At 44.1% G+C, this 22,960-nt stretch overlaps 1 protein-coding gene across 1 annotated transcript; it reads left to right on the top strand.

Moving 5' to 3' along the window:
- Positions 1 to 4,209: 4,209 nt before the first annotated feature.
- On the top strand, positions 4,210 to 22,439 carry LOC137593711 (ankyrin repeat domain-containing protein 26-like). Its single transcript, XM_068312649.1, has 33 exons — positions 4,210 to 4,409; positions 5,339 to 5,453; positions 5,542 to 5,715; positions 6,061 to 6,167; positions 6,434 to 6,571; positions 6,802 to 6,962; positions 7,099 to 7,125; positions 11,031 to 11,193; positions 11,745 to 11,775; positions 11,866 to 12,007; positions 12,092 to 12,305; positions 12,388 to 12,571; positions 12,705 to 12,851; positions 12,970 to 13,432; positions 13,708 to 14,213; positions 14,291 to 14,443; positions 14,525 to 14,700; positions 14,808 to 14,901; positions 15,054 to 15,143; positions 15,243 to 15,355; positions 15,522 to 15,669; positions 15,756 to 16,046; positions 16,203 to 16,438; positions 16,757 to 16,985; positions 17,252 to 17,297; positions 17,406 to 17,541; positions 18,999 to 19,150; positions 20,223 to 20,444; positions 20,979 to 21,130; positions 21,320 to 21,540; positions 21,624 to 21,721; positions 21,973 to 22,090; positions 22,206 to 22,439. The coding sequence occupies exons 1-26, from the start codon at positions 4,210 to 4,212 to the stop codon at positions 17,534 to 17,536; spliced, it is 4,479 nt and encodes a 1,492-aa protein (XP_068168750.1). The 3' UTR covers positions 17,537 to 17,541; positions 18,999 to 19,150; positions 20,223 to 20,444; positions 20,979 to 21,130; positions 21,320 to 21,540; positions 21,624 to 21,721; positions 21,973 to 22,090; positions 22,206 to 22,439.
- The last annotated feature ends 521 nt before the right edge of the window (positions 22,440 to 22,960 follow it).

Below are 22,960 nucleotides of genomic sequence, written 5' to 3'. Positions count from 1 at the left end.
ACCCACATTCATCACGCAGGAGAAATTCCTATCCAATGGCAGGTAAAACTCACCTATTGTGTCTATTCCTCCTGGCATAGTCCTCAGCGGATTGTCCTGTCCGGTCTTTAAGCCTGATGTCAGCGTTGTACTTCAGCAGCAGGCGCACGATGGAAACCTTTCCATCTTTAGCGGCCATTATCAATGGAGTTCTGCAGGTAAAACAATCACAGCAACAAGTTCATCAAACACATGGAAACATTTCAGCGACCAATGGTATCAGCATTCAGCTGAACAACTGAAGACAAGCTAGCAGGTCAACAAAGTTCTGCAGAGATTGACAGTTCTCTTCTGGTTGAGTTCCAAATGTTTGTTGTGCTAAAATATAGTTTCCAGACTCTATCAACACAAGGCTGAGTAGATGAGTGAGATTTCCTTTACTGAACTCTTTCTTTCAGATGATGAGACATGTACCCAGAATGTGAAGTTTAAGGACTGACCTTTCCCTTTTGTCCGTGAAGTCGACGTCCGCTTCGTGCTTGAGAAGCAACTCCACGATCTTTTCCTCACCCTCCTGAACCGCCACAGCCAGCGGAGTTTGTCCAAGCTACAAATAACATCATAATCACAAACAGACAATAATTTGTGTTTGTGAGAGCAAGAACTTCTGAAATTTCTAGTTTCGGAATCTGTTCTACTCTCAATTTAAATAAGTCTATTCTGTATGAAGGGCTGATGGAGCCAAATATTTTTCCTGGGGCTGAGTAACTGTGATGTAGAGAAATAAAACACACCTTATTTGCTGCATTGACATAAGCCCTACTTGCCAACAGAGCAGCAACAGCAGGCAGACATCCTTGTTCTACTGCTCTATGAAGGGCCGTGTCACCCAGAATGTCCACATGGTGTTTTTTAAAATCAGGGACAGTGAACATCTTCTGTTGTGTCCTTCTGAAATTGTAATTGAGGTCATTTCATTACATTGATGATGTGCAAACAGTTATTCACAGTAAAAAATATCTGTTATTAACACCAGCCTTTGTTTTACCCAAACTATATTTCAGTAGAGACAGTTTTCTGTTTCTAATGTATTATGATATCTCACTTTGGATTACAGGTAAAAGTGCTTTGTGTGCTTAGACACAAAAAATATCAGACAATAAATATTAATGTAAATCTGGTAATTATTTAGTACCACATCAGTTATCAACTTTAGTATTTTTGCTAAACTAAATCAACTGGACTTGTAGAAAGTTCCTTGCAGGCATTTCACCTCTCATCCAAGAGACTTCTTCAGTTCTGGTGGTTGGTGGTAAGAGTGTCAGGGAGTGTCAGTGGTGGTCGTTGGATTGCAAACCTCACAGATCGTCATTAAGCCCTCATATGGTGGTCACTAATAGGAGCCACTTCAAGTGAGTCAACCATAGTAGCTCAATACTGAAAGGACGTCTCCAAGGAACTTTCTGTGAGTCCAGTTGATTTGATTTAATGGATAGGTGGATAAATAGATGGATAGTTTATTAATCCCAGAGGGGGATTATTTAATTAAATGTGTTTATCCAAACAGACAGACATGTAGAATTAAGGAAGTTAATGTCACTGATCTCAATATACTGTAGAACCAAACAATATTTTGACAAAATGATGATGGATCTCTTACCGGATATAATCCTGAAGAAATCCAAGCATGATGAATTTAGTTTGCTGTTGTTGAAAACAGGAGAAAATATAAGACAGTTTAGATAAAACAAATGTTCCTCATGGTTATAATATTAAGAAATTTTCAAACATCATACCATAAAAATAATCTGTTATAAATGATCATGATAATTTAATGTTATTTAATTGTGTGTGTGTGTGTGTGTGTGTGTGTGTGTGTGTGTGTGTGTGTGTGTGTGTGTGTGTGTGTGTGTGTGTGTGTGTGTGTGTGTTTGTGTGTGTGTGTGTGTGTGTGTGTGTGTGTGTGTGTCTGTCTGTCCAGCATGTGGCAGGAGTGGCCTACCTGTATTGAGACTCCAGCAACCCCGTGACCCACGACAGCTGAAGAAGCTGGTACTGAAGATGAATGAGGACAAAAAAATCAGAATCTTAATCACCTGTTTTGCTGCTGCACTGCAGATTATTTTGAAATTTGTTTTTTGTGAATGAACCTGCTTTTAATAATGAAATGACATGCAGGTAGTGCAAACCCAAACCTTAATGCATAGACTGTAGCGCTGAAGTTTTTTTTATATTAATTTGTGCTTTGATGTTTAAAGTAGAGAAACTTTCCTTCATCACTGGACTCCTTACACCCAACATTGTCAGGGTGGGTAAATGTAAAATAAATGCACAGTATTTTAAAACCTGCTACTTTGGCATACAGTATTAATGTCTAAGTTTGCACCAATCACTGTGTTATTTACAAGGTGGCAGTTGGTTCTCGTGGCCTCCTCCATGATAGGCACCACGTCCAAAGTTTGCAAAAGGGAATAATAACTAACCAAATCTAACAGTGAATTTCTTCTCATTCAGGCTGAAGACACATTCTTTGTGGACTTCCTAGATTTTAATTTTCTTTCTAACTCACCCTGTCCTTCTCTCCATTGTATTTCTTTTTCCATCCAAACAGTCAAGGCTAATGTCCGCCCTCCAGAATCTGGGTCCTGTCGGAGTTTCTTTCTCCATTAGGGAGTATATCCCTGCTGCTGTTGCCTATGCTTGCTCTGGAGGATTCTGTTGGGTTTCTGTTTCTGTAAAAGTGCCTCAAAATGTTTGTTAATGCGATGAATCGCTGTACAAATAAAAGTTGGTTGATCAATTGATTGACTGATTGATTTGCGCCTGCCATCAGCATGCCAGTTACATATTCCCTGCGTATCTTGTTCATGTCAAGACTAACTAGAGCATGCCAGCGTCTCTCTAGGTTGTCCACAGTAATCATATAGTGGTTGTGTGATTAATTACAATAACATAATATGCACACAATAATCACACTGAACATTCACATTCAATCACATGTACAGATTTACTAAACCATAGCCAGCTCAACCTGACTCCATACTGTGGTGTTTTTGTAACGTCATTACAAAAACACTTATTTACACTGTTACATATGTAGTGACCCACCATTAAACTTCAGTTATAATAGGGTAGCATTTAATTGTTTAAACACCCAGCTAATTAGGTCCTAATTACTAATGCAGTACTCAAATTAACAATAATTAATATTTGGAAAAACAGACTGGTTTAAATAAGTTCTAGGTCTGACCTCTGCCACATAGGAGTAATTTAGATTGTAAGTTTATTTTAAATGAAGAACTTTACCTGAGTCTCTGTTACATCACATGACAGTTATTACTGTATTACTATAATGTAAGGCTAGTGAATTATAACAATTTGATGTTTAATACTTTTAAATCTGACTATGTACTAAACTGACATCGACAATATGAAGGAAGCGTAGTTATTACGATTTCCAGACAATTGCTGCTGACATAACAAATCTATGAATGAATGAATGAATGAATCGGTGTCTTGTCAACCAACCTTGAACATCAAAGCCGCAAAGAAATTACTCGTTTCTGATTGGCTGATCAACAGGAAGCTGCTAGCAGGTACCAGGCGCTCTCTATCTTCAGGGACTGTATTTACAAATGGACTGACACCGACAATCAACAGGTTAGTCTTCTAGTTAGTGTGAAGAGCGCAGTGTGTGTGTAAATATTAGTGTTACATATTCACCTTCCTCCTTCACAAATTACCTCCTACATGTGAGTACACTAAGAGAAGTGTGTGTTTGGTTGGCAGCGATAGTTTTAATATGTAGATTTCGCTAATTAGCATAAACTTAGCATAAACTTAGCAAGAACAGCTTTCAAGTCCTAAAACAGAATCTTGTGATATCCTAACAGAAGATACACATTTCACAATAAACTGGAAACATGACAAATCAGAGTTTGGAGGATAGCATCCGTTAGCTGTACTGTACTTGCTCAGCACTGGTTGGGTCAGTTACCATGGTAACAAGCTCAAGCTAAGATGCTAACTGTGTCCATTCAGCCATCAGTCAGTGACAGGAGCTAAAAAACCTGCGTGGTTCGGTGGTTCATAATGTAATTAGTGATAAAATAGTGTTCTAACTTCGTAATTACGTGCTATTTAAAAATATCATTTCAGAAGACGTCTTGGTTTAAATTAAATTGTGGTTGAGGAGTTAATGGTGGGAACCATTTTTAACTAACCTGTAAAATGAAGAAGATCCTCCGCTTTGCCAAGAAAAAGCGACCCTCGTCCGCCACCCCTGACAGGGGCAGTTTGCTTTCTTTCGGCTATGACCTCAAAGACAAGGACCTGGGGAAGGTCCACAAAGCTGCTGCAGCCGGTGATCTGGAAAAGTTAAAGCGGCTTGCGAAAAAGAATGATTTAAATCAACTCGACAGGGAGAACAGGTAGGAGGGATGTCACAAACTGGAGTCATTTATTCCTCTACAACCATTACTGTAATAATAATAAAAAGATTAAACATCAAATTAGGTAGAAGTCTTGATTTATAATCATAATGTCTGGTATATTCTTTGCACACATTACATAGTTATTCGTCATCATCAGGGAAATACATCCAACTTTCATCCCACAGATGAATGCAGCATTTTTGTAATAAAAAATAATAGTATTGTAACTCAAATTTTATGCATATACTCTGATAGACAATTTTAAAAAGGACTCCCCTGTTTTTGTGTTTTACAATTATGTATAGATGTATATGTATATAGAATTCCCAGACTTTGAAGCGTAGTAGATAATAAGCTGTCTCAAATGAATATAATGTAACAGTGACTGAAGTCGAGCTATGAAATAAGTAAAATTCAAAAACTACAGGCTATCAATGTTGATGTAATTCGCTTATGAAGAATGAACCCGATGTATCGTAACAAGAGTCAGTAAAATAAGCTGGTAAAAAGTGGCTAAGTGGCTCAACTTATTCAAGATACTGTATATACCTTGTTCTACAGTGGCAAAATTTATGTTTTGTATGAGAACACACAGAATTACTGGTACCTGAAGATCTAGAGTCAGATATAAGAATCTTGTTGAAATGAGATTCATTCATGAATAGGAGTCGTTTAGATGCAGCAGACACAGGAAGACCTGTGTTTAAAGACCTGCGTGTAATAAAACATGAGACAGTCGACTACTGACTGAACTTTAACATGATGACAATTCAGCTTGAGTTTACATATGCAGTGCTATTGTAAAACTCAATTTCAAAGTATTGGAATCTGATTGAAACAATGGATTTTAAAAGCAGTAAATATTAAATGTTTTTGTGCAAACAACACTATTTATGTGTCATAAATTGATCTCCTTTATTCTGCAGAACTGTACTTCACATCGCCTGTGCCAGTGGACATGCTGAGGTGGTGCAGCTCCTTGTGGAGAGCAAGGCAAAGCTCAACCTATGTGACAATCAGAATAGATCCGCCTTGATGAAGGTAAGGTGTGTTTGTTCCTGCTGGAATGGATCGTCTTCGGTGTCATTTCTTTAAACTTTGTGGCTTGATGATTCATTTACCGCATCAGGCAGTGCAATGCCAGCATGAACGTTGTGTGAAGATCCTGTTGGAGAATCATGCTGTTCCCAACCTGGTGGATATTAATGGAAATACAGCGCTTCATTTCGCAGCACACGTCTCATCAGCTTCTACTGCTGCGTTGCTGCTGGAGCACGGGGCTGAAATCAATGCACAAAATACGGTAAAATGTTTCCTTCCTCATATTCAATCCAACAGCAGGACACGTCGATGTTGAATAAAGCAGATTTATTTAAATGATGGGAAAAAGCTAAGATGTTAAAGCCTGGATGAATATTTGACATAAACCCCGTGTCCCAATGAGTTAAAGCATCATGTCATCACATCACAGCTCATATCACCATGAAAAAAACTATCAGCCTGAAAAGTTCTTTATCCAACTCATCTGGTGATAAATCCTCTCTTGCACTGATCATTTCCTCTCATTTTGTAGCCCTAGCATTTGATAATTGGTAATAAAGACTTACTGCTTCTCAGTGGATGACTCTGTTTGTGATGTCACCTTTAGGAGGCGTTCACACCGCTGACTGTGGCGGTCCGTGAGGATCACACAGAGATGGCAGAGTTTCTCCTGAAGGAGGGCGCCGATGTGAACTACATGGATCAAGATCAGAGGTCGGTTCTAAACCAATCACAATAGCGATCCAGCTTTTACGATCCTGCCAACCCCAGATAGAGCCGTCACACTTTACAGAGATGTTGGACACTAGATATTGTTCACTTTTTAAGCCAAGCTCACATTTTCTTTACTTGTTTTGGGTGAATGCTGACACAAACATTCCAACTCAAAAACTACAACAAGTGTTTGTTGATATTTGTTCTTTAATGTCTCTTAATCCATTGCTGACATTTGACCCTGCTGCTGGTTGTTTGACCTGCAGGACCCCGTTAATGATGGCTGCTGGCAACGGACAAATCAGCATGTTGCGCCTGCTGTTACGGTTTGACGCAGACATCAGCCTGAAGGATAACAAGGGATGGTCAGCTGACGACTACGCAGTGATGAACGGGCATCATCCGTAAGCTGCCCTTCCTGTCTTTACTACTGTGTTCTGAGATCAGTACTTCAGTTTTATAATGTGTGTGTTTGTGGTGTGAGTAGAACTTTGACCTGAAACAATATCTCTATAATTTTTCTGCTTGTACTTTCCCTGCACAGCACAGATATACAGGTACAGCTAAAACAGCAGAACCATCAGATCTTGACATTTTCCTGTTGTTGTTGTTGTCGTTGTTGCCTCCCTTGCAGCTGTTCCCTTCTGATCATTGAGCATAGTACCCAGAGAAACAATGGTCAGTCCATGTTGCCTCATGGTCTGAGTACAAAGAAGAAAAGTTCCCTGTTGGGCCATTCTTCTCAGAACGCTGAAACAGGTTCCTGTTTGGATGGAGCAGCCGTTGACACGGAAGGTTGGTACACAATTTATGATAAATTTTCATCACATTTTAGTAAATTAAGTGGCATGACACATTATTATTTCTATTATGTTATTGACTTTTGATTATTTCATTTATTCCTCCTGCACTACCTCTTGACTGGATTAAGATCGAGGAGCGAATGAAGCAGGGAGAGGTATTACTTTATAGAAATGAACTTGTTAGGAAAATTTAGATGGAAGCTGTCAGTAAAGATTAGTCAGTCTGGACAGACAGTCGTCCTCCTCCTGTCTGCACAAACAGCTTTATGTTGCTGCTTAGAATAGTGCTTCTTTTCAGGTGCTTTTCACAGTCTTGTCATATTACAGAAACTTTGACATCTGCCCCTCTAAAAATGATTCACATTCGGTATCTATTGATTGACAACAGCTTTCTCTGCTTTGCTTCAGATTTCAATGACAATTCCCATTCAGAGTCTTCAAGTCGGTGGGTACGATATCCTATCATTATCCGTGACAGAGATTAAACTTCCAGCTTCAACTCCTTCTTCATCCCTACCCCAGGTTTTCAAAAAGTACTACAGAGTGGTCTTCATCAGAGGAGGATGAGTTGAATTTAAGCAATAAGGTTGGCACTACATTTCTGTCCTTGTAAGGTTATTTTTCTTAAATTCCATGCAGGACTTAATTTGCTGTCTTTCAGAAACCACAGAAGGTGAACCTGCGGAAAATGATTGAATTAAAAACGAGAGAAGGTACCAAAAGCTTTGAGTTCTATTAACTTAGTGTTCCTCCATAGCTTTTGGTTTGATAGTAAAATAAATAGTAATCGTGGATCCTTATCTGCCTTTAGCTTCGGCACTGCGAGTGCAGAGAATTCTATCCCTCCCAAAGGCTTCACCTTCCAGCAATGCTCTGCAGAACCCAGTAGATCCTTCCCCCACTTCCTTCCCATCCAGAGTTTCCCAGATCACCTCGACCCCCCATCCAGGCTGCAGACAGGTAAATATAAATATTTGTGATGAAGCTCTTCAACTTTTTTGTCTCCTGTTCTTGTTTCAAATACTTAAACAAGCAGATGGAACAGAGGAGCAGCCTTCATGTAGTAAAACCAGAACCGACAGTCAAACAGGAAGCTGAGGAGGAGGAAGAGGAGGAGAACGATAATGATGAAGAAAAAGAAGACGTAGGGGATGATGAGGTTGAGGAAGAGGATGATGAAGAACATGAATGTGAGGGGGACAAGAGCTGTGTGGCTCATTTGAAGCCAACTGAATCAGTAGAATCGACCTCGGTTCCCGGTGCCTTTAAAGTTAGTGATGATGCTCAGGACTTACCCGACACACACACCGCTCACACTGAAACCAATCCAGCTCATGCAGATGAGAATTCCCAAGAGAACGATCACAAAACAGACGAAGGAGACGAACGCCCACTTGGAACTACAAGTTATGCAATGTCAGCGACTTTAGCCATACAGGAGGATTGTGTTGTTTCAGCGGTCAGAGTGGAATCCAAGTTTTCTGATGAAGACGACAGCCTTGGGAGGGATTACCTACTGTCATCACCCCAAAACACGTTTCACATCGAAACTTTACCTGCTGAGGTTAAAGAGGAAGAGTTTGAAAGAGAAACGGGAAAGAACGATGACGAAAGTGATGCTGCAGAAAATAATCAACTAGGAGGATTTGATGGAGACACGGAGCTCGATTTTGTGAGAGAAGAAGATTCCTCTGATGCTGAAGACGATGCTGAATCATGGATTTTTCTTTTTCAGTCCTGCTCTGAAACTCCCAAGATGTCACATGAAGAGAAGCGAAACATATCAACCCCAGAGGTTCCCCCTGTCAGAGAAGAGAGGAAAGACAGTAGGTGTTTTTTTAATCATTCTTTAGTCGGATCATTCCAGGAACCATCTCATGCAGCAAGAATTGAAAAACATGAATTGATCTCAATAACTGAATTGAATGCATGTGATATTTTTGTGACATGAAGTAAGAGACACCAGTAAGAGAACCCTGCCCGGCTGCAGGATGGCCTCTCCTGGACTCGAGGAGTTTCCAGAGCGCTCCGATCCTTCTGAAGAAGCTCAGGACAAAGACGACGTGGTGTCGCCTCCCACGAAACCTCCGAGGAGCATCAGCTCCATCCAGAGACTCCTCAGCCCCCCCCGTCAGCCTGCGCCCCGAGTGAGGAAGACGGCTCCTCAGAAACCAGAGAGTGAAGAGGGTAAGGCCGGTCAGGCGTCTGAAACGAAACGTTTGATCCCAGCGGTGAAACGCTTTCTGTCTTTGACCTTCAGAATCAGATTGGGAACCAGATCGTTTGACATCCTCGTCCACCACAGACAACTTTGAGCTTCAACACACAGCTGAACTTCAGGCAGTGGTTAAACCAGGTGAGGATCACAGGTCTGATAATATTTGTGTGCATACAGTATGTCCAGAGCTCTGGGTAAAACTCTGTCTCCTCAGGTTCCTCTGAGCCGTCACCAGCGACCAAAGACAGTCAGGATGAAGTAGAACCTGGACAGCAGCAACAAAAGGTGAGAGATGACCAGGATATAACATCTTTAACACATTAACAAACCATCCCCCGTGAATTTTTGCAAACAGAGAAATAAAATACACCGTTGATATGCAGAAAATGAATGGACCCAAAGACAAAGGTCTATAATGTTTGCTGAATTTAAGAGTCCTTAAATATTAACAAAATGACAGCTTTTAACAACATTTAAAAGAGGTGAGGGTAATATTTTTGTTCTCTAAGCACCTACAGATGTTTCTTGGTGCACGAAGCAAACACAGGGTCGGTCACTATCACTCGTGACCACTTGGTGTTAAATGACATCAGAACAAAGCGAAGTCGAGGTTTGAGAGATGAACTGTTTGTTTCCCCTATTTTAAGGGAATCACATGAAAATTCAGACAAAACTTCCTCACACATTTGTATTTTGTTCCATGAGTAGAAACGTTTTTCCACTTCAGATTCATGGAAATGTCACTAAGCTAATATTTTAAGAGGATCTAAGAAAATTCAATACTGACAGGTTCCTTTGATTATCATGTTAGTTTAAGTCCAAACTTGGTTCTTATATTCTTGTCTGTTTTGTTCTTTCTGTGCCCACCTATGACACCAAAAGGAGAAAAATCAGGCAGTAGATTCATGTGAGTTAAATCCAAACAGCCCAGAACCGTCCGGCCACGTTGTTTTTCTCTCACTTCATTTCATCTGTGTGCTTAGTTTCACCTCTTGATGATCTATTTCTTTACTTTGATTTTCATTTGCAGTGTGTTGATATTTATATTCTGTAGATCTGTGTACGAGTAGAAGAGTTCTTCTTGCATGTACATATCTGTGTGTTCCTAACCAACCACACAGAATCTGATCTGTTGAAGTTTATTTGTGCTGCGGTCAAATAAACCTTGGCTTGTTTCAGCTTTGGATTCCTTCAGGACGGCTGAACAAAGCTTAGAGACGCGACCCGTCTTTCATCACGCATCGGCTTTTTGTATGTGTCTTTACTTTGAATGGATTCTGTTGTATAAACTCTCTCCTTCTAGGTGATGCAGTGTGAACATATTAAACTTGTTCAGTTTGCTGCTTATTGAATTGAATTCTGCTTTTACCTTCATGTCAGCCCATCATAAGTGAGCTTTGTCTATTTTGAAACAGCAGTGGTTGCAATGCATGAAACCCAGGTTGAGGCTGTAAAATCAAACAATAGTCATTGATTAACGATCACAGGATGTTTATAAAATGTGATTAGAAGTTTAATAGGATCTACATTTACAGTTTTTCACAATTCTAGATGAAACAAAGGAAAAAAAATATCTATAACCCACTCCTGTGTTTTTTAAATCAATACAGTATTACAAAATACAGTATTGTGCAGAGGTGTGGCGATGCTGTTACACACTAATGTCCCTGTAGTAACCACAGTCAGGTGTTAGTTCTCCAAAGGGAGGCGCCACAATAAATTATGCATCACAAAGACGACACATCCTGCTGCAACACACGTCCTGTTTAAGTTTGTCTCTCATGTGCAGTTGTCAAATATTAATCCCTGGGTGTGTTTGGTTTTTTCTTTAGGTTTGTAAAGAGACGACAGGATCTGGAGCGGAGGTGCAGAAATCCAGCGCTTCCCTGGATGCTGATGGAGAAGCACTGAAAGACATGAGAGCTGAAAAACCTGACAGCAGTTCAGGTTTCCTGTCCAGTCAGGATGGAGTCCAGCAGGGGCCGCTGCCTGTGGCCCCCAAGAGGTAAAAGTTCAAGACCTAAGAAAGAGATCTCCCAGCCGGAGCTGGTCAGGGGGTCCAGAACCCGTGGAAATACCACGATAAAACAATAGTATCAGACTTCTTTTGTTTTCTTCTTTTCTTTCTTCGCCGTCACAAGAAAACAAACCGCTGTATCCGATGAAGCCGTAACGGCTCGGTGTGTGTGGGATGGACGAGCGCAAAGTCGAAGGCCGCTTCGGCGTTACGGTCCAGCCATCTGGGTAGACTCCGGCTTCGGGAGTTCGGTCCTGGTGAATAAAGCATCGGGGTTTTCTTGTGTACAGCGTTAGAGGACATTAAACAGAGCTCTTGTTCACGTGATCCCTTCTGGGAGATGCACCGTGATTGGTTGGGCACTTGACAGGTAGTGGGTGGAGTTAAAAAGCGTGACAGTGTGAGGTTTTCAAGTGAGCTTATTCAAATATACACCATCACACTTCAACCACACTTTAATTCAGCTCCCAGAGCTCTAAAGTCTTTGCAGAAGTTTTCTAAATAATCCCGTTTTTCTTTCTGGTGTTTGTTGGATCCAGGTTAACGGCTGGCGGACGGCAGCAAAACAAGGTGAAAGAACGATTCTGTTGATGCTTTTATTACGTGATGCAGAATAAAACGTGGAACCACATTAACGCTGAGGTTTGTTTTCGTATTCAGAGCCCTGAACAAACGGAGATGGCGGAAGACTTTGATGACATCACTCAGTCATCGGACTCGGCCACGGATGACATGGACTCCCCCACGTCAGGATATCGACACGCTTCCCTCCTGGTTCAGAAGCTGGACTCAGCCACTCTGGGTATGCCCCCCCCCCCACTGCAGCCCCTCCCCTATTAAGACTTAATTTCACATAATCCATTTTATAAACATCTTCGTGTCTCAGACTCGAGGAGCATGGTGAAGCTGCAGAACATTTTCCACGAATACGAGCGCTCCATCCAGAAGGCAAAGGGTCGCCATGGTTACCTGTCCGACAAGGTGGTCGTTCTTGAAATGGAGAAGGCGGAGCTTAAGCGATCCCTGGAGGAAGTCAAAGACCTGAAGTCTGGCTTAGAGCGCGACCAGCTGGAGCTGCAGACCGAAGTCACCAACCTGAAGTGAGAAGTACCTCCTGGTAATAGATTACTCTGTAATCCTGTCGTCACCATCACATCTTGTGTAATTGGTTATTTGATGTAGATTCCAGCTGAAACAGGAGCAGGAAAATGGCAGCAATGCCTCCATGATGTACAGCAGCACCAGAGACAAGCTGAGGAGGATGGAGGAGCAGCAGCAGCTGGAGGTGCAGGAGAAGCAGAAGGTGGAGCTCAGCCTCAGGAATCTGGAGCTGGAGATGGGAGCCCTGGTGAACAACATGAAGCAGGTAGACCTGCTGGAACGTGAACGCTTCACGCTGCAGGAATTACTTTCACCGTGGCGTTTCCTGGTTGGTGGCCGCTCTCCCGTTTGGTGTTGATGGGATTGTAACGTTGGCGGGTTTTGTGTCGACCCCCCAGATGGAAGAGGCCCACAGGGAGACCGAGAGGCTGCTGGACCAGGAGCGCAACGCTCGGACCCTGCAGGAGAATCTGCTGAGCAGCCACCTCCGTAAGCAGCAGGAGATGGAGGAGGAAAACAGGAGGAACATGAGCAAAAGCAACGAGGTAACGCTCAGAGACGTAAAGTCGTCTCAGGTCAAGTTAGTTCATGGTTAGCACCAAGGTTTCTACGTGATGACCTGCCTCTCAAAGCCACCTTGACGTGTCGTGTTGATGTTGGTAGGCCTTGTCTCAGCTCACTGAGGCCAGTGATAGGGAGAGGGAGTTACTCCAGCAGAACGCCAGCCTGCAGGAGCAGCTGAACCTCCTGAAGGCGGACCTGGAGCGCTCCCAGGCCACCAGCAGCCTCCGAGAGCGCCACCTGTGGGAGGAGAAGGAGGCTCTGAAGGAGCAGCTGGAAGACGCTCGGCGAGATCTCCAACTCAACAGCGAAGCCTTGACCCAGACCGGCTTCAGCTGCAACAACCAGGTGACCAGCTTGAAGTCGGAGTTGTCTCTGGCGACGAGCCGCCTGGAGAACGAGCGCCAGACGCGTGAGACCCTGCAGGCGGAGGCGGAGTCCACTCGGACCCGCCTGGCCGGAGCCGTGAAGGAGGCGGAGCTCTGCCTGGAGGCTCGAAGAGACGCAGAGAGAACGCTGCTCCGGGAGAAGGAGGAGCACCAGCGCCTCAAAGACAGACTCACAGGTGGGGGGAGGTCCAGGTGGGGGGGGGTTAACATGCAGCAGGTGTTCCCTCACCTCGCTTTAGTGGATGTCAGTGAACGCACCACAGCTGGGCTCATCTGATGGTTCATGTCTGTCATCCATCTTCTGTCTTTGTGCTTCTCATTAACTCGTTGGTTTGTTCATTGTTTTTGGATTCAGTCTGGATTCAGGTTGAACTGCACTGATATTTAATGTCATGATGACGTTCGAAGTTTCTCCTGGAACCTTTATCTTCAATTGAACGCTTGTTTGCAGGTGAAGCAGCCAGTCAGCGCGAGGCGGTCAGCAGCCTGTCTCAGAAGCTGTCCGATGCCGAGGCGCGTTCAAATAGCATGGAGAACGAGGTGCATCGGGTCACGCTGCAGCTGGCAGAGAAAGGGTTACTGCTGGACGTCCTGCAGCGCGAGAAGGACCAGACGACCGCTCGGGTCAAGGAGCTGGAGGGGGCTCAGCAGGCCGAAAGGGAGCTTTTCAGCCGTGCCGGAGCGCGACAAGAGGCCACGCAGGAGAGGCTAGCCCAAGCCCAGAGCGAGGCCATGTTACTACGGCAACAACTAGAGGAGGCCCAGAATAAAGGCTCGGCAAAGGAGCGTGCTGTGACCGACGCCCAAGAGCGCTTCAGCGACATCTTGACCAAGCTGCGCTCCGACTGCGAGGAGAGAGTCCAGCTGATGGAGGAGAGGAACAAAGAGCTCGTCGGTCAAGCCGCCGAACTCAGAGATCAGATCTACAAAGTGGAGGAAGAGAAGAACGAACGAGAGGTGAGACGGTTCAACACCTGCAGCCCTTTGGCTGCAGACCCTCTTCAGACCCTTCCTTCTCTGGATCCTGTCTGCAGGCCGGTCTGAGGCTGCTGCAGCAGGAGCTGGCCGACGCCCTCAAGAAGCTGTCCATGAGCGAAGCTTCTCTGGAAGTCAACACGCGTTACCGTAGCGACCTGGAGGAGGAGAAGGCTCGGCTCCTCAGAGACCTGGACCGGCTGAAGGGAAAGGTAACGGCAGCCCGCTGCGACACCAGCGGTAACACCAGAACACATCAGTCATGGCTCTGGAAATGTTTGTCTGTGGTGCAGCTGGAGGAAAGTGAGGACCAGTATGTCCAAGCTGAGAAGCGCATCAACGGTCTGAAGAACGCGCTGGACCATAAAGAAAAGGAGCTCACCAGCGCCGCTCAGGAAATCCAGACGGCATTGAACGCCTCAGCGGCTTCTGACACCACGGTCAGACAGCTGGAAGAAGCCGTGCAGAGGTGAGACCTGCTGTCCACACGCAGCAACACCTGGATTTAAACACGTCAGGTTAATGAACCTTCAGAAGGGAGGAAGGATTCGTGTTCAACAACATTCATGTGTTCAGGCTGGAGATAGAGAACGCCAGGCTGGAAGCCGCTGCAAAGCAACAGTCCCACAAAATCGATGCGCTTCAGAAAGGAGCTCAGGAAGCTGCCGTGGTGAGTCTGCAGACGGTCCTGCTCCACGTCGCTCACGAGTGGAACCATGTCTGTTTTTATGACTAATAAAGGAAGATATATCTTTCCTGTATTTGAATGACTTCACATGTTGAGGTCGTCATCGTATTTTAAGGCATCCAATCTTTTTCCAGACATCTGACCTCTCACCTGGAACAGGGGTTGGTAAGCTCGGACTCCGCCTGGCAGAGCTGGAGAAGGAAAAAGGAGACTTGAGCACACAGGTGTTACAGCGATGCATTCACGTGCTGGAAGGTGCTGCGTATGTCGACGTTAGCGTTCCTCCTGACGGTGGTTTGAGTCCGTCTGTCGTCTCGTTCCAGGTGGAGATAGAAAAGAAAAAAGCAAAGAAGGTGGTCGAGCAGAAGAAGGCCGTCGACACCCGGCTGGATGAAGAGATGAAGAGAAACGCAGAGCTTCAAAAAGAAATGTACAGGTGACTCCTGAACACCTCGCTGCCCCCCTCCTCGCCACTGGCAGCACTTCCTGTTGTCTAGACGCCGCCAGCATCCAGCAGAGCGCAGTCTATGGTGTCTTCTGGCTTCAACACCGATTTGTTTGTGGATTTTTATTACTTTGCATTTCCTGTCCATGGATTTCAGGATGCGAACTTTATTAAAGACTGCAAAGAAGAAGTTGCGGGATCAGGACGTGACGGGACATGAGTTTGGTTCTCCAGTGAGCAGCCTGCGGACGGACCTCGGCAGAACCGGACAGTCTGAAGGAGCTTTAGGACGAATGAAAGATAAGGTTTGTACGCTACCCTCAGTGAGGTTCAACACTTCCTGTTGAACAACGTCTGGAGTCCGTCAGGTGTTTTATCATTTCTCGACCAGGTGGAGGACCTACAGAGGCAGCTGGACAGGGAGGCGTCGCGGCGCAGCCAGCTGGAGAAGTCCAACGACGACCTGAAGGATCAGCTGGCGTCACTCAAGGGCTTCGGCCAAAACAACGAGGAGCTGGAGAGAAGCAAGAGGCAGCTGGAGGAGGAGGTCCTGAACCTGAGGCGCCGGCTGGAGGCCTGTCAGGTGGAGCAGAACCAGCTGGACGCGTACCGGCGGGACGTGGAGGAGAGAGCCCGACAGGACGTCCAGCAGAAGCTGGATCAAGTCAACGTCTTCCTGCAGGTCAACATTTTATGATCTTCAGGTATTAAATCCACAAATTCTGCTTTGCCTACCACCGATTTAGCCCCCCAGCCCGTACCTTTTAAAACTCAAAGCAGGAAGCTCCACCTGTGGGTGTGGCCTCTCCAGTGACTTCAGACTGTGTTTGTCTCTCAGTCCCAGGCTGCATCCCAGGAAGCTCTGGATCACATGAGAGAGAACAATGAGGCCTTCCTGCGCGCCCAGCTAAAGCAGAGGATCCAGGAGATGGAGGGGGAAGTGGACCGAGCTCGCACCATCCAGCGGGACAACCTGAACCAACGAGAATCCTCACGCCTGGAGCTGGAGCAGTACCAGCAGCTGTACAGAGAGGAGCTCCGCCTCCGCAAGTCCCTGGAAGCCAAACTTGAGAGGTGACCAAAGCGTTTGGTCGGGCCGAACGGACCCTTCTGACCAAGTTTAGCAAAATGAAGCTTCTGTCCAGGGACGCAATAGAGTGCTTTTAATTTGAAATGCATACAGGAAGTCTTATTTTTTATATTTCTATAGAATTACTGTAACGTTTATAACACACAGAACATTAGCGTTAGCAACACTGGAACCTGACCCAACCTTGATGGGGCTTCTGATTGGTTTTCAGTTGAGAGTTTTGGAGGAGATACTTTGAACTGTTTTCAATACTTGGTTCCCCCTCCTGTTCCCCCTCCTGTTCCCCACCCTGTCCACCACAGGGTTAACTGTCGACTCTATGAAGCCAATTCCAAGCTACTCAGTGAGCGCAGCAGGTCTCTGCTCACTAGTAGTCGTGGGGGCCCCTCGCTGCACTTGGATTCTGGTGGTTCATCCTCAAACTACGAGGCTCCGCTGGGGCCCTCCAACAGGAGCCCCAGGCTCGGGGTCTCTATGTCCGGCCCTGTTCCTGAGCGACAGAGCGGCGAGGCTGAGGACTTCCTCACTAAGGTCCATCCAGGCTTTAGTCTCAGCCCTCTTCGTGGTTCTAACTTGATCTGCATTCATATGTTCCACTGATTTTAAAGGCCTGCAGAAACTGTTCTCTAAAGCAGAGCGTGCTTCATGGCTTATCCTGCTTCATTCCACTTCATTTTATTCCCATTCAACCATCTGAGACTAACTTGTCCTGTTTGGTGGTGAACTGTTATTTTTAAATGCATCAATGTTTTACAGTTTTACTTTACAACTCAAATCTAACGACACCTTTTTTCCAGATGCGGAGCGAGTTGGCTAAAAACGTGACCCAAGAATTAAACGATGGTGAGTTCACTGACTTGAAATGTGTGATTCAACCTTCTCAGAGTTTCTGTCTGGTCTCTGACAGCCGCTGCAGGTGTAGCTGCTGCTAACTGTGTTTCTGGTCCTCAGCCAAAGTGGAGCTGGACTCAGCCGGCGCCCGTTTGTCCCCGGTGGGATCTGCCTCGTGGGCGGACCTGGACCCCGTCAGCAGGGCCAGGCAGGAGTACGTAGAGGTTTTAATGAGGAACCATCAGATCTGATGGAGGTACTTGAACTCACCATGAGATTTGACTGGAGGCAGCTGCTTGTTTTATTTCAGCCACTATGAGACTTGAAACCCATGAAGCCAAAGCCAGCGGCCAGCGATGAAACACCAAACACTAACTTCCCTTTTCATGAAAGGAAGACAACTTAATGCACACTGCACCAAACCTCTCAGGAGCAAAAGAAACAAGTCATAAATTTGTTTTATATATATCCTCGTGTCTGCGTGGGTTCTCCCCAGGTTCCTCCCACCTCCAAAAACAAACACTTAGGGTGAACTGGCTGGTCCCAAATCGCCCCGTAGGTGTGTGTGTGTGTGTGTGTGTATGTTTGTTTGTATACATATGGTTTCACCGTGCACTGATGTCGCACCTGAAGTGTACCCTACCTCGCGCCCCCAGCCAACTCAGTTAGGTTCCAGCATCTGTGACAGTGGTGCCAGCGGGTCATGAAGATAAATGAATGAATTTGAGACAGATGTAGAGAAGACTAAAGTTATAAATAAAAGAGCAAAACTGTCGACTTGAGTGAATCAATTCTGTGTGTTCTCGACAATAATTTGTGGAATTTCATTCAATCACTTCTTTGTTATCACCCTAACCAACAATCAGTGAAAACAGTTAGCTAGCAGTGATTAAGAGTTATGAACAAATAAATCTAACATGCACGTGGACTCGATCGTACAAAGAGTTTAAAAATGACTTCATTCTACTGTTATTTTGTTATTTTTCTGTATCTTATATTCAAGAGAAAAAAGCGCATCCTTCCCTTCGTTGCTCTTCACACTCCCAAACACACCAAACCTGATGGTATGTGTTGTTTTAGAAACCTGCACTTATTAAAATGAGACAACGCGTTTACACAAAAGTGGGAAAATGTAATACAGATACAAAGTAGTTTAATATCAGTATGGGGAGGGTTCATAAATGTTTAAATTACCGTAAATTATAACGTAAATAGTTTGACGCTCTATCGCGTAATTCGTTAATAGCATGGGGTTCCTGGAACGCATTAACCGCGAGGAATGTCGATGCACTGTACCACATGTGCCATATTTGAATCACATGATATTTTTGTCTTTCTCTGATCACAGTTGCACTCCAAAATATATTTATATTTATAGAACAAAAATGTAAAGAGGTATATCATACAGCAGAATTATTCAGACTTCCAAACTAAAGGGGTACTAATTCTATTACATTGGGATTCCAAGAATGTATCAGTGGCAGAGAGCTCTCAATGGAGCTTGTGACACCTCACATGAATAGTCAACTGGAACGTACCCCGAACCTACCAGCCTACATCACAGCAGCAATGGAAAGGGTTGGAGTGACAGAGACTGCTGCGATCCGGACACGGGGAATAGACACACATTGCCAGCGGAAGAGGTGCAGGTTATGTCCAAGAAGGAATCATTGCATAACTATGGTCATCTCCACCCAACCCCTTGTCCTGCAGGAAGCCCAGTTGTTCTGTGGGAGGCCTGGTTCAGTGTCAGGGGTCGGGCGGCCTCGGTTGCCATGGATAACCCCTGTGCCCCAGATAAAAGCCATCAAAGTCTCCCGTGATGCATAGTGGATACATTAGAGTGGATTAAAGGATGGAGACAGGTGAGTTATCTCAAACCTTTACTCTGCCTACCACGTTACAGTCTGCTGCTCAGGTAAGACTCATCACACATCCGTGGGTCGGGAACCGACCCAGAACACTTTGCCTCCACGTCAGAAATGTAGTCTGACATTGGGAAATCCTAAAAGAAATTAAAGTTACTAATCCATGTATGAGGTTGCAGCACAATGTTACTAAGTGGATATAATTTCAAATTAATTTATCAGATTCCTACATCATTAACCTGCAATCCAGTGGAACTCCTCCTCAATGATTATGACTGGTTTATTTCCTGGGAAATTGACAAACGGGTAACCAGGAAATGAAACGTGAGCGGCTTTGAAAGAGGGCAGAGTCAGAGGAAAGCCTGGGTTCATGGAGTTAAACCTGCTTCTGGACAGGTTAGCTCCAGAGAGTCTGTTACTATGGTAACAAACGCAGAGGTTCAGTTACCTCGCTTCGTGAAACAGGTTAGGGTTACTCCTCTGACTCTGAGTTTAGTTACCCCCGTTTGTGAAACCGGAAGATAATTTTCCATGTGTTAGACTGCTCCCTAGTGGTCAAGATAGGGATTGCACTTGATTATTAAAATTGGACATAATTTTATTATGACTCATTAACATGAATTTAACGTTAGAAAATCAGACAAACTTAACGCAATTACGCAGACAAAACAGAAACATGCCAAAGAAAATGACAGAAAATAGAGGAAAAATAAGCCTCTATCTTTTCTGGTTTCAGTTAAGACTAAACTGAACTTAACTGAAACGAAAACTCTCCAACCAATCGTGTCTTACTGGAGTTAAACTATTTCATATTCAGAGCAAAAACAGTCTAACCAGCTGATTATTATTCCTCAGCCATTTTCAGACCAACTGCAGGTAGGGTTCAGCGGTTAATAATATCAATTTAAAACTCTTGATTTGGACAAATATTCTTTGATATTTGAGGATTTTTGTCAAACGTTCTTTAAGCTGGTGCTTTTATGTGACGCTTTTTAAATGACATTTTGAATATTTTTGTTGGTTTCGCAAAGTTGTAGCCATATAAGTCATCCAATCCATTCCATTTCAGGGACAGAAAACACGTTAATAAAACAATGAACGGAACATTGGATTTTCATCACAAGAACCAACCAGCTGCTGCTGCTGCTGCTGCTGGTGGTGGGGGGGCTGAACCTTGTGGTGACTTGGAGATCCAACCCAACAACCACAGGATGCTGTATGAAGCTGATCCACAAGGTGATTTGACGACAGCTGTCAAAGGAAAAGGCTTCCTGAAACCTAACCAAAACAAGTAAGAGACCAAATGTAGTAAGACAAGGCGAGAGGGGGGGGGGGTGACTGCACTTGACTCGCTGCCTATAGATTATAGTTTGCTGGCACTTATTTTGCGGCCGAGGAGTCGTAAGAAGAATCCCTGAGATCATCAGCGCCCCCTAGCATGAGGCAAGAGAACTGTGTGCCTCATTTAGTGCCTCTTCCCAACCGTTTCAGGAGCGCTCAACTCAAGAAAGACGTTACACACATACAATTGTTGACAAAAAACACTACATTATATATACAGTATTAGCTGAATAATGGAAATTCAGTTTGAACCTTCAGCTTTGAACCTGAATTTTTTGCCAATTGGTTCGATCAGAACACAAACAGTATTATAACATTTCTGGTTTTATGTTCCACTCTTCTCAGTATTTCAGTCTTGGTTTTCTTAAGCAAAGCCAATATATTGATCATTTCATGTTTTCAGAATGAATGAACGTTGTACATGTGAAATAGCAGAGGCAAACCTTTGGAATGATGATGTCTTCAATGTCTTCACTCTCTTGAGCTGTTTCGCGGCAAGAGAGTGTAACAGAAAGACGAACTCCTCATCTCAAGATCGGGGCGAAGAGAAAGAGAACTCTCGGCTGGACCGTTCTTCTGAGCAAGAGGAAGAAGCTCCTTCTTCATGTGGACCAGGACCAGCCAGCAGCAGTACAGGTAGGTGGATCATCATCCACTTTCAGGACAGACATTCAAATGACAGGTTTTCATAGTCTTTTTATTGTGATGCTTTTGGACTCAGCCTCACGTTGGTCACATTATTTGTTGTTGTATGTTTAGAAGTTTGAGTGTTTTTATCAATCTTTGCTCCTTCAGCACTTTTCTTCCTTGTGTTTCCATCTGCAGAGGAAGAACCCAGTCCGGCTGAGACCATCAACCTTCTGTCTAAGAAGCTGTCTGAGGCTGAGGTTCGTGCAAAAAGCCTGGAGGAGGAAGTCCATCAGCTCACAGTTGAGAACAAAGAGAAACAAGTGATGATGGAGAAGAAATATGACGAGCTTGCCCATCAGGCTGCAGTGGTCCTAACACGGTTGACCAAATTTGAGGAAGAGAAGAAGAAAACACAGGTACAATAGTGTGAAAGGATTAGCGTTCCTCTTCCTCCAGACCCTCGTTCAGCTTTAACAAACCCCCCTTTCCTGTCTGACAGACCAATGAAAGGAAACTGTGGAAGGAGAAGGAGGTCATCAGGTCCAAGCTGGATGAACAGATGACGGCAAACGAGGAGCTTCAAAGAGAAAATACCAGGTGATTGCCAAAGTCATCACCTGAGACTCATCTATGGCAGTTCTTCCATCGTTTAGACACAGCCAGTATCTGTGTGTGTGAAATGGTGCAGTTGTTCATCTCACCTCCTGTTTGTTTATTATACGACACAATCCTAGAAGCTGTTTTTGAACTTGACTCTGTTTTGGAAATTTTAGCACCTTAATATTTTGTGTTGGATACTTCGTGGGTGAAATTTGTTTCCTGATATTATCTTTTTATGTGTGTTTAAGTTTGAAAGATCTGTTGGCTCAGAAAATGGATCACTTGTCGGCTCGGGCTACCGTTAGCCGTTATGTGCAGGTGGACGCTGACAGATCCTATCAAGGAGCTGTGAGACAATTCCTACAGGTTGGTGAAACAGTTTTTCCGCTGTTTACTGCTAATCGTTCAGTACAAAACTTTCTTTGACATCTTCCATAGTTCTTTGAATGCAGTCTTGTATTCATCTTTATCACGTTACCAGGTGGAGGACGTGAAAACTAACAAACCTCGTAATGAAACTGATGCTGATTGGGAGCAGGAGTGGCAGCAGGACTCAGAAAGAGCTCATTCAGCTATAATGAGCTGGATCTCCGGACTTTGGTCCACCACGGACTTGGACCAGTTCAATGTCCTCGAGAACTGAGCTACCACCACAAATGGTGCATGGTGCAGACTGATGCATGATGTTTTAAATACCTTTAGGGGCCATTGAAAAGGGAACACTATGATTTCATGGGAATGAAGTGCTATATATTGATATTTCTGTTTCTTACCTTAATTTGTAAATGTACAGATTTGTGAAGATTTACAGAAATGAAGTGCTCTGTATTGATATTATTTAATGTTTCCCACCTTAATAAATAATTTTGTGAAAATGAATTATAATAATTAATAATTATTAATAATAACAAGATTTAAAGTACATTGAGAAAATTTATTCCAGAGTATATCAAACCGGTATTCTCTGATGCCCAAGAAGTAGCTCAGTTTACGTTGATTCTCAACTTTACATCAGTCCCTGTAATACCCCAGATATTAACTACACCTGCAGTAGAGATGGAGTCTTTATAGAGTTTTATTCATCTCTTCACATAGGAAGTCTGACCAGAGACACATCTCCCTCTCATCACTAACTTCCATTCCTTTTCCCAAGTCTTGCAAACTTCACCACAGCCCAACACATGAGCAGCAAACAGCTCGAGGCAGCATCACATTCACAGTTGTGTTCAAAATAAT

The sequence above is a fragment of the Antennarius striatus genome, chromosome 4 (assembly GCF_040054535.1).
Source record: "Antennarius striatus isolate MH-2024 chromosome 4, ASM4005453v1, whole genome shotgun sequence".
Lineage (NCBI taxonomy): Eukaryota > Metazoa > Chordata > Actinopteri > Lophiiformes > Antennariidae > Antennarius > Antennarius striatus.
The sequence above is the reverse complement of the archived record's forward strand: the minus strand, read 5'-3'. Positions and strand labels throughout refer to the sequence as shown.